At 49.4% G+C, this 12,086-nt stretch overlaps 1 protein-coding gene across 1 annotated transcript in view; it reads left to right on the forward strand.

The window, feature by feature from the left end:
* The first annotated feature begins 412 nt into the window (after window positions 1-412).
* LOC138261011 (LHFPL tetraspan subfamily member 3 protein-like) overlaps window positions 413-12,086 on the forward strand; it is a 39,293-nt gene continuing 27,619 nt past the window's right edge. The window contains exons 1-2 of the mRNA XM_069209605.1: window positions 413-1,399; window positions 3,069-3,305. Coding sequence (XP_069065706.1) covers window positions 970-1,399; window positions 3,069-3,305 — 667 coding nt within the window. The 5' untranslated portion in view covers window positions 413-969. The remainder of the gene's footprint in view (window positions 1,400-3,068; window positions 3,306-12,086) is intronic.

Here is a 12,086-nt window from a genome sequence, read left to right on the forward strand (position 1 = left end):
TGCAGCGCCTCTGCAGAACCAGCCCCCAGTAACAAAACAGGCCACCACTGCTAGAAAACCGGCCGCAACCTTCCAGCCTCCCGGGAAAACGCGCGATGACGGCTACGGCCAGTCCGGCCCTGATATCTAGTCGAGTTTTTAGAGTGGGTACGATCAATATATAGCAGTACAAGCAGGGGCGGATCTACCATTGGTGCAGCAGGTGCAGTGGCACCGAGGCCACAGTCCCGAGGGCCTCATTGGACTCTGGCTATGCTATATTATACTACCCCAACACCAGTGAAAGGGGCCATGGTCCTTTCTTGCACCAGAGCCCATGGCATCCTTAAAAGCTACTAAGTACAGATCAGCCTACAGTGCTCCCCCTTTCAGTCTATTCCCAGCCTACTTGTTCGTTCTGAAAACCCAGTTACATCGTGGAATTAAGCCATTTGGCAACCCCAGCTCTCGTCGACATGTCGCCCTATCATGCATGAGCCTATCGTGACATTTCAGGAAAGTGGACATATCCTTGCCACACAAAGAAAGGCCGCTGGCGCGGAAACGACGTCCTTCTCTGGGGGTGATTTAGAGGCCCGGGCAGGGAGAGCCCGCTCTGCAGCCCCCGGGAGCGGAGACGATGCAGCTTCAGTCGCGCATTAATCACGACACGATGAAGGCGGCGAGCGGCGCCTCCATCCCTCCTGGCTCTCGCTGTGCGGCGCATCTCTGCAGCCGGCTCCTCTCCCCCTGCCTCCTCGGGGGGCACCGGCAGTGGCTCGCAGGGCTGGTGGCCCGGTGTGTGGCGACCCCAGCGGCGTCCTCCGGCTGAGGGAGCGGCCTGTGTCCATCCCCCGTCTCCATCCCCCGTCTCCATCCCCGGCGCCATCCCCTACCTCCATCCCCTGCCTCCATCCCCCGTCTCCATCCCCCGCCTCCATCCCCCGCCTCCACCCCCCGTCTCCATCCCCCGTCTCCATCCCCGGCGCCATGCTGGAAGCCAAGGAGGTGGCCAAGCTGTACCAGACGGACTTCATCCGCAATGCGCGCGCCGTGGGGGTCCTCTGGGCCGTCTGCACGCTCTGCTTCGGCATCCTGGAGATAGTGGTCCTGATCCAGCCCACCTGGGTCCGCACGGGGGATCAGAGCGCACGGGTGCGCACGGGCCTGGCCCGGGCCTCGCTGCAGCCGGTCGTGGGCTCCTTCGGCCTGTACCAGGTGTGCGTGGAGAGCGAGTGGACGGTGGACTGCCGCGGCTCCCTGTCCACCCTGACTCCGGTCCCGGCCTTCAAGGCGGCGGCCGTGTTCATCCTCATGGCGCTGGTCCTGGTGCTGACCAGCGTGGGCTGCTTCGGGCTCTTCTGGTTCTGCAACGCGGCCACGGTGTACAAGGTGTGCGCCTGGCTCCAGCTGACGGCAGGTGAGTGGCCGCTGGCGCTATAGGCCTGTAGGGCACTACGGCAATACGTTGCCAAATGACTCCATGTCACCAGGGCTGGCATGTTTCCATCCTTGGACTTTCACTTAAAAACGTAAGGAATTCTGGGAACTGTAGTTTTGCCCCGTTTTAACAGAACCACCAGAGCTAAATGGTCAGATTACAATGGACAACAGAAACCACGGGCTCAGTTGTGACAAGGAGTCTAGCACCCCGGCCTGGGAACAGTCTCTTATCCTTTTCCCGCTGGCACCTTTTTCTCTGCCCATATTAAAAATATTTCTCCTTCTCTTTTCAGTTATCCTTTCCCCCCCCCTCTGTTTTTTCTCTCATCTACATTTTCCACTTCCTTTTTCTCCACTCCTCCCTTCCTGCATCTTTTTGGTGTTTCTCTTGCTCATTCTCTATTTTCACCTTTCTCTACGTCTCATTTGTCTCCACTGCCCTCCTCTCTGTCGATTTAGTTCTCCTCCCCCTTACATTTTTCCCTCTGCTATGTTCGTTGTCCAGTTTCGTTTCTCTGCATGCCCCACACTGCAGTATCTGCCTTAACTCTCTTCCACTTCACCGTGTCCTCTTTTTCTTTCTTCTAATCTCCCTGTGCCTTGCTTCAAACCCATTTCTCTTTTGCTTTAATTCTCCCTCTTTATTTTCTGCCCGATGTGTTTTCCTTCTACTCCTTTCTCTTCTGTCCTGTAGCTCTCCTGTTTGTTTCTTCGCACACCCTCCTCTCCACGCGCCTCTTCTACCGTCCAGTTCTCTCTGGCTTCTTTCTCTGTTGTCCTTCTCCTCCATCTTTGTTGTTCTCTCCTCGCACTTGCTTCCCGTTCTCTCATTAGTCTCATGCTCTCACCCTGACCTCCTCCAGTATCCCATGAAGTATGTCTATTCTGAACTGTAACCCCTTCACTGAATCACACGAATGTACACACAGCTCTCCCAGTGCTCCTAAGTCCTAGCCCGCATCTCCCACAAATGCACACACACCCCCTCGATGCTCCTCAGTCCTAGCCCGCATCTCCCACTTTTATTCCAGTCCTGAGACAAGCAGGGGTGTCTCGATGCGCCTCAGTCCTAGCCTGCATCTCCCACCTATGTTCCACGAATGCACACACAGCTCCCTCGATGCCCCTCAGTCCTAGCCCGCATCTCCCAGTTTTATTCCACAAATTCACACATAGCTCTCCAAATTCTCCCCAGTCTCAGTCTGCATCTCCCACTTTTATTCCAGTCCTGAGACCAGCAGAGGTCTCTCGATGCTCCTCAGTCATAGCCTGCATCTCCCACACAGCTCTCTCGATGCGCCTCAGTCCTAGCCTGCATCTCCCACTTTTATTCCAGCCATGAGACAGCACAGCTCTCTCGATGCACATTATTCATGAGTCGGAGCGCTTGTCATCGTGTCCCTACTGAAGTGCACGGGCAGGTTTGCTGATGTACATTCACCCTGACCGTCCCTTCCCAGTAGGGAGCCCTGCACAGCTGTGCCCGTGCATCTCATTCCAGACCTACCCCTTCCACTTGTGTTCTGCTTCCGTCAGAGGACCCCCGTTACCCCGAGTGAGTGTGTAATGGTGGCCGGTGTTGTCCCGGGAACCTCGCAGCACACAGGTTGTTGTCTCTGTGATTTAATGCTGTTTCCCCCCTGCAGCCACCTGCCAGGCCCTGGGCTGCCTCATCTTCCCCGACGGTTGGGGGGCTCCCGAGGTGCGCCCCCTGTGCGGACGCAGGGCGGACAGCTACCAGCTAGGAGAGTGCGCGGTGCACTGGGGCTTCACGCTGGCCATCCTGGGCATGGTGGACGCGTTGGTGCTCTCCGTGCTGGCCTTCGTGCTGGGGAATCGGCAGGACGCCCTGCTGCCCGACGACTACTCGCCGGAGAAGAAAGGTAAGGAGCTCCCAGGGTGGGACGGGGGGCAAAGGATGGGGTGGGTTCCAGAGGTGTAACCTCCCTGCCTACGATACATGGGGGTGCACATGTTACAGTACTACTTCTGCTCTTCATATACACTGCTACACATTGGCACATGAGAACATCTGCTCTCTATCGGTGCACCAGTACATGAGTACTTCTGCTCTCCACCAGTACATGAGTACATCTGCTATCCACCAGTACATGAGCACATCCGCTCTCCACCAGTACATGAGCACATCCGCTCTCCACCAGTACATGATCACATCAACTCTCCTTTGGTGCACTACTACACAAGTACAACCTCCCTCAATCGATTCACTATTACACTAGTACATCCACTCTCCATTGGTGCACTACTACACAAGCATATCCACTCTCCACCAGTACATGAGTACATCCACTCTCCATCAGTGCACTACTACATGAGTACATCTGCTCCCCTTCGGCGCACTACTACATGAGTAACATCCACTCTCCACCAATACATGAGTACATCCGCTGTCCACTAGTACATGAGAACATCCGCTCTTCATCTGTGCACTACTCCATGAGTACATCTGCTCTCTGTTGGTGCACTCCTACACTAGTACATCGACTCTCCTTCGGTGCACTACTACATGAGTACATCTACTCTCCGGTGTACTACACAAGTATATCCAGTCTCCATCTGTGCACTACTACATGAGTACATCCTCTCTCCTTCCGTGTACTACTACACAAGTACATCCGCTCTCCATCAGTGTACTACTACATGAGTACATCCTCTCTCCTTCGGTGTACTACTGCACAACTACACCCACTCTCCCTCTGTGCACAACTACACAAGTACATCTGCTCCCCTTCATGCAATACTACACAAGAACATGTGCTCTCCATCGGTACACTATTACATGAGTACACCCACTCTCCTTCGATGCACTACTACACGAGTGCATCCACTCTCATCTATGAACTACTACACGAGTACATCTGCTCTCCTTTGGTGCACTACTTCATGAGTACATCCACTCTCCTTCGGTACACTACTACACAAGTACATTTCTCTCCATTGGTGCACTACTACATGAGTACATCTACTCTCTGGTGTACTACACAAGTATATCCAGTCTCCATCTGTGCACTACTAAATGAGTACATCCCCTCTCGGGTATACTACTACATAAGTACATCCGCTCTCCATCAGTGTACTACTACATGAGTACATTCTCTCTCCTTCGGTGTACTTCTACACAACTACACCCACTCTCCATCTGTGCACTACTACACAAGTACATCTGCTCTCCTTCAGTGCACTACTGCACAAGAACATCTGCTCTCCATCGGTGCACTACTACACGAGTACATCCACTCTTCTTTGGTGCACTACTACACAAGTGCATCCACTCTTCATCAGTGCACTACTATACTCAAAAGTATAGTACTACTGAAAATGCATTCACTCTCTAGCGCTATATCATCGTAAGAGGGAATCCAGTCTTCTTTAATATAGAACTACATAAGGTACACATACTCCACATCACAACAGAGCTACCTGAGGTACATCTGCTTTACACCAGAATAGCATTACATGAGGTACACGTGATGTTCATCTGTCCAGTAATGTACCAGGTGCATCCACTCTCCTTTACTACCGGTTGACATTAGGTGCATCCAACCTACATCAGAACAGTAATATACAAGGTACATCTACTCTCCATCAGTGTAGTATGACATTGGGTACATCCACTCTCCATTAATACCGTGATCTACTAGTTACAGGGACCCACCATTAGTACCCTTACTACAGGAGGACATCCAATCTCCACCAGTGTGATACTGCATAGGGTAATCTGCTCTCCATGAGGTGCATCCAATGTCAGTGCAGTGCTGCTCGAGGTGCAGTCACTTTCCATTTTGATAATACTGATTGTAGTACATTTATATGCTACCAGTGCAGTACCACAGGAGGTACTTTCACTCCACCAGGATGATACTACATGAGGACATTCACTGTCCACCAGCACACCATTCATTAAAGCACATCTACTCTACATAAGGTGTATCCGCTTCCCAGAAGTACAGTACCACTTGAGGTACAGTCATTACCCATGAGTACAGAACTACGTAAGGCACATTCCCTCTCTATCAGGGTGATACTACACGAGCTACTCACTCTCTGGCAGTACAGCACTGAATAAAGCATTTCTACTCTACAGAAGGTGTACCTGCTTCCCAGAAGTACAGTACTACTTGAGGTACAGTCATTACCCATGAGTACAGTACTACATAAGGCACATTCCCTCTCTATTAGGGTGATACTAGACGAGCTACTCACTCTCTGGCAGTACAGCACTGAATAAAGCATTTCTACTCTACAGAAGGTGTACCTGCTTCCCAGAAGTACAGAACTACTTGAGGTACAGTCATTACCCATGAGTACAGTACTACATAAGGCACATTCCCTCTCTATCAGAGTGATACTACACAAGCTACTCACTCTCTAGCAGTACAACACTCAATAAAGCATTTCTACTCTACATAACGTGTATCTGCTTCCCAGAAGTGCAGTACTACTTGAGGTACAGTCATTACCCATGAGTACAGTACTACATGAGATACATTCCCTCTCTATCAGGATGATTCTACACAAGGTATTCACTCTCTGGCAGTACAACACTGAATAACGCATTTCTACTCTCTACATAAGGTGTATCTGCTTCCCAGAAGTACAGTACTACTTGGGGTACAGTCATTACCCATGAGTACAGGATTACATGAGGTGCACCCGATAGCACTATAATGCTACTTGAAGGATAGCCACTCTGCCTTCCTGCAGTATTACATGTGGTACACACGTACATTACTACACAAGGACTTAGACTCCATCAGTACCGTGTTACAGGCAGCAAATCTATTCTCTACCATCACAGCTCTACAGAAGAAACATCCACCGTCTATTAGGGCAACCCTACTAAAGGTGTTTCCACTCCATCAGTACGTCTACTGTCCATCTGAACAGTCCTACTAAAGGTGTTTCCACCCTCTATCAGTGCATCTACTGCCCTTCTGCCCAGCTCTACTAAAGGTGTTTCCACTCCCATCAGTACATCTACTGCCCTTCTGGACAGTCCTACTAAAGATGTTTCCACTCTCCATCAGTACCTCTACTTCCCTTCTGTCCTGCTCTACTAAAGTTGTTTCCACCCTCTATCAGTACATCTACTGCCCTTCTGTACAGCCCTGCTAAAGGTGTTTCCACTCTCCATCAGTACGTCTACTGTCCATCTGAACAGTCCTACTAAAGGTGTTTCCACTCCCCATCAGTACACCTACTGCCCTTCTGAACAGCCCTACTAAAGGTGTTTCCACTCCATCAGTACACCTACTGCCCTTCTGAACAGCCCTACTAAAGGTGTTTCCACTCTCCATCAGTACCTCTACTGCCCTTCTGTCCTGCTCTACTAAAGGTGTTTCCACCCTCTATCAGTGCATCTACTGCCCTTCTGTGCAGCTCTACTAAAGGTGTTTCCAATCCCCATCAGTACCTCTACTGCCCTTCTGTACACCCTACTAAAGGTGTTTCCACTCTCCATCAGTACCTCTAGTGACCTTCTGTACAGCCTAGTAAAGGTGTTTCCACTCCCCATCAGTACCTCTACTGCCCTTCTGTACAGCCCTACTAAATGTGTTTCCACTCCCCTTCAGTACGTGTACTGTCCTTCTGTACAGCCCTACTAAAGATATTTCCACTCTTCATCAGTACCTCTACTGCCCTTCTGTACAGCCCTACTAAAGGTGTTTCCACTCCCCATCAGTACCTCTACTGCCCTTCTGTACAGCCCTACTAAAGGTGTTTCCACTCTCCATCAGTACCTCTAGTGACCTTCTGTACAGCCTAGTAAAGGTGTTTCCACTCCCCATCAGTACCTTTACTGCCCTTCTGTACAGCCCGACTAAATGTGTTTCCACTCCCCTTCAGTACGTCTACTGCCCTTCTGTACAGCCCTACTAAAGGTGTTTCCAATCCCCATCAGTTCATCCACTGTCCATCTGTACAGCCCCACTAACGATATTTCCACTCTCCATCAGTACCTCTACTGCCCTTCTGTACAGCCCTACTAAAGGTGTTTCCACTCCCCACCAGTACCTCTACTGCCCTTCTGTGCAGCCCTACTAAAGATGTTTCCACTCTCCATCAGTACATCTACTGCCCTTCTGTACAGCCCTACTAAAGGTGTTTCCACTCTCCATCAGTACCTCTACTGCCCTTCTTTACACCCTACTAAAGGTGTTTCCACTCCCCATCAGTACCTCTACTGCCCTTCTTTACACCCTACTAAAGGTGTTTCCACTCCCCATCAGTGCCTCTACTGCCCTTCTGTACAGCCCTACTAAAGGTGTTTCCACTCTCCATCGGTACATCTGCTGCACTTCTGTACAGCCCTACTAAAGGTGTTTCCACTATCCATCAGTACCTCTAAGGCCCTTCTTTACACCCTACTAAAGGTGTTTCCACTCCCCATCAGTGCCTCTACTGCCCTTCTGTACAGTCCTACTAAAGATGTTTCCACTCTCCATCAGTACATCTATTGCCCTTCTGTACAGTCCTACTAAAGCTGTTTCCACTATCCATCAGTGCCTCTACTGCCCTTCTGTACAGCCCTACTAAAGGTGTTTCCACTCCCCTTCAGTACGTCTACTGTCCACTAGTACAGTCCTATCAAAGGTGTTTCCACTCTCCATCAGTACATCTACTGCCCATCTGTACAGCCCTACTAAAGGTGTTTCCAATCCCCATCAGTTCATCCACTGTCCATCTGTACAGCCCCACTAACGATATTTCCACTCTCCATCAGTACCTCTACTGCCCTTCTGTACAGCCCTACTAAAGGTGTTTCCACTCCCCACCAGTACCTCTACTGCCCTTCTGTGCAGCCCTACTAAAGATGTTTCCACTCTCCATCAGTACATCTACTGCCCTTCTGTACAGCCCTACTAAAGGTGTTTCCACTCTCCATCAGTACCTCTACTGCCCTTCTTTACACCCTACTAAAGGTGTTTCCACTCCCCATCAGTACCTCTACTGCCCTTCTTTACACCCTACTAAAGGTGTTTCCACTCCCCATCAGTGACTCTACTGCCCTTCTGTACAGCCCTACTAAAGGTGTTTCCACTCTCCATCAGTACATCTGCTGTCCATCTGTACAGCCCTACTAAAGGTGTTTCCACCCTCTATCAGTACCTCTACTGCCCTTCTGTACAGCCCTACTAAAGGTGTTTCCACCCTCTATTAGTGCATCTACTGCCCTTCTGTCCCGCTCTACTAAAGGTGTTTCCACTCCCCATCAGTACGTCTACTGTCCACTAGTACAGTCCTATCAAAGGTGTTTCCACTCCCCTTCAGTACATCTGCTGTCCATCTGTACAGCCCCTCACGGGGTAACCTCGGGCTCTGCCCTTTGATGCATTGCACATTTGCACCCGTCATAAATACTCTTGTGCAGCGAAACCGTAGAAACAACATCTGGACGCATCTCTCATGTCTTGGTTTGAAACAACTCCTGAAGATTGGTGGCGATTACTTGTGCCAAATGTTGCCCAGGACCACGTGGGGGTTACTTGTCAGTTGTGATAAATGTTGACACACAACCCCTTGGCGATTTTCTTAACACTTGTGACAGATGCGGCCCGGGACCCCTTACGGATTACTTATTCCTTGTGCCAAATGCTGTCCATGAACCCTTGGGGATTACAGATCACGTGTGACAAATATTGCCCAGGCCCGCACAAGGGGGGAGAGTCTAATTGCTCTCAGCACAGCTCTCGGCAGGAGCTGCACCAGATTTCTTTCCAGGAGCAAGTTAGGCCCTGCTTTTTAGTGTCCAGCTAGAGACAGCCATAGCTTGTTAATGGCAGGGACTAGGGAGTTCCGTGTATCACAGAGCCCTAGACCACAGAAAGATCCATCCCTGCTAAGGGTCACTCATCAGGGGTTAAACGAACGCATGTTTGTTAATGTTGTCACATTCCCGCAATAAAACATTGTGTCACGCAATTCTGCACTTACTCCCCCAGCTTGCAAGGAGGCTCGTTGTCCAGGCCTTGATTTTATCACACCTGGATTACAGCTATTCTCTCTGCCTCGGTGCTCCGAAGACAGTCATTCGGAAATGATAGGCTGCTGCCCGCCCTCTGCTCTCAGGTCCAAGGGCGGAGTCTACCAGACCAGGTCTGGCGGATCTGCATTGGATCACAGTTGTTCAAAGAATAGATTCTAAAGCTCTTTGCATTGCCTTCCGAGCGACGTATGGAAGAGGGCCGCTCATCCTATGTCAGCTTGTTACTCTTCAGCCCCCAATGGGATCCTAAGATCCCCTAACGCTCGCCTTCCTGCCGGACCCTTCATCAGAGAGCGAGGAATGGAGGTCAGTCCTTTAGCCGCAATGTTGCCAGGCTTTGGAATTGCCCCCAGAGCTGTTTGTGCCTCAGAAAACAAGGTCAGCTTTCGAAAATCCCTTAAAATGTGTCTCTTTATGAAACAATGATCTAATTCAAGGTATCACAGCCGATGATGGACTTGTTTCTGAGCTAGTGCCGGGAGGCGTCCGGGGCGCCATGCGTTCTATAATTCCTATAGTATAGTCACTCATAGCTCCAGTACTGGCTTGAATTACTGTCCCCTTAGAAACTGTATGCGATCATGCGCTGTGCACGGACACTAACACAAGGTGTGTATTGTAACATTGTAATAATATTTATATAGCGCTTACTAGCCCTGACGAGGCGTCGAAGCGCTTCTGTTCTTCTGCTGCTCTATGGCCATCCCCAAGGGCGAGGAGAGGTCATGGGTTTTCACCCATTTGCAGGTCACAGGCTCGCGTGGCTGGCCGCATCCCACTAAGGCACTGACCGACCGTCAGGTTTAGCGCTGGTCCTGACACTTGGCCCATAGCAGCACGCAGGGAGAGCCCGACAGAGCGCAGTGACGTGCTTGCTTACCCTCATCTCTGATTCCGGGCCTACCACCGCCGGGCTGTCTGAGGAACCATCAACACGCCCCTGTGACTGAGGATACTCTGTGCACGGCATGTACCACGCAGCCAGGATGGCAGGGGTCTTCAAACTAGGGGGGAAGAGGTGCCCACGGGGGCCTCAAGTGATCCCAGGTGGGAGGGGGTGCCTGTCTCTGGACCAAAGAAGGTTATACTGATAACAGGGCTTTGTTTTAAGATGAAAAAATGAGCAGCGGCAAACCGCTCTGTGAAGGGCCTTCACTAACATGTTTGTCATTTATACCCACCTGGGAGTATGTGTCAAAAGGGAAGGGACCCCAAGTATTCTTCCAAACCCCCATTTCTAATAATCACGCTGTGGATACGTTTACATATTAGTAAGGCCAACCTGAGCAGAAAAGTATGTTTGGCATCATGTATTTGATTGCATTTTTAAAACAGTAACAGACCTTAACTGCAATGTTTAAATAAGTCTAGACATACTTAAACATTGAGAATTTATTAGAATACGTGTGAAAAATTATGGAAGTAGCCCAGTGTTTTGTTTTTTTCGTCATTGGGGCCGCAGCATTAAAAAGTTTGAAGACCACAATGAAAGATGGCCGGCTAAAGGATTTCAGGAAGCTGGTCCAGGAAAAAGAAACTTGAAAAACTAATCGTATGAACATTTGCAACGCATTAAAATGTTTTTGTTTTTCTGCCTGGACTATTGGAAAAAACGTTTTGCGTACCAGAGGCCTGTAAAACTATATTAGTGTATTGCTCATCCGAATTTTTCACAAATATCAGAACTAACTTTGCTAAATTTTAATTAAAACTAAAGGTTTCATTTGTATTGCTTACATGTGCCTGTGACAAATAAGTTTACCTGGTGAAGGCGCTGTAGTAAGGGTGGGGTGTGCAAAACTGATCTAATTTTGTTTTTACTGAAAGGGCAAGAACTTTGTATTGTTTCAAAGCCTATATGTGGGACTCCGACAGGCAGTTCTGCATTTTGAGTTTTTGCCACTTGTGTGTTGGAATTGGGACGGTCATGCCTTGATGGGGACATACAAGTGCGCCAGACCCCCACTGCAATGCTCAAAGGGGTCTATTCCTCATATTTAGCTCAATACGTGGACACAATAGCTTTGTTGCACTCGCTCTCAATTTTCAGAAGCTTCACACGTTATTAAAATGTCACACATACGCACTCAGAAAACAGAGAAATGTCACGCATAGGCAGACTCAAAACCTGGCGGATATGGATGCCAGGATGGCCCTCATTACGAGTTGGCTCGGATTTTGAAGCAATAATTATCCCATCGGTAAATTCAAATACCTGAAATCTTGGTATTTCTTTTCAGATGAACAATTATAGGTAACGGGTATGAGGTGCCCAGTATGTACCAAGTGAAATAAAGAACTGTAAAACTCAAAATTCCAAAATGTGCGGTGCAGGAGTTACCACATACACCAGTGGTTTTCGCCTGCATGGGCGTCTGCTGCCACCCTGTGTCCATTCTTGATATTGCAGGTGTGCTAACCAGACGCTTTGGCATGTTAATTAATGGTTTGTTTTTTTGTGTGGGAGCTGTATGTTGAGGAGAGAAGGATGGTTTTTCTTTAACAAACCGACACTGTAGAATGTGTATTATGCCCTGCAATGTACATTTTCTTTTTCCCATTCAATAAACATGGACGCAGCCATTTTTTTGCACAAAACATAACAGTGTTAAAATGAAAATGCAGGTTCTGCCTGGGAAGGACTCAAGTAGGAGAT

The sequence above is a fragment of the Pleurodeles waltl genome, chromosome 10 (genome assembly GCF_031143425.1).
Source record: "Pleurodeles waltl isolate 20211129_DDA chromosome 10, aPleWal1.hap1.20221129, whole genome shotgun sequence".
NCBI classification, from domain to species: Eukaryota; Metazoa; Chordata; class Amphibia; order Caudata; family Salamandridae; genus Pleurodeles; species Pleurodeles waltl.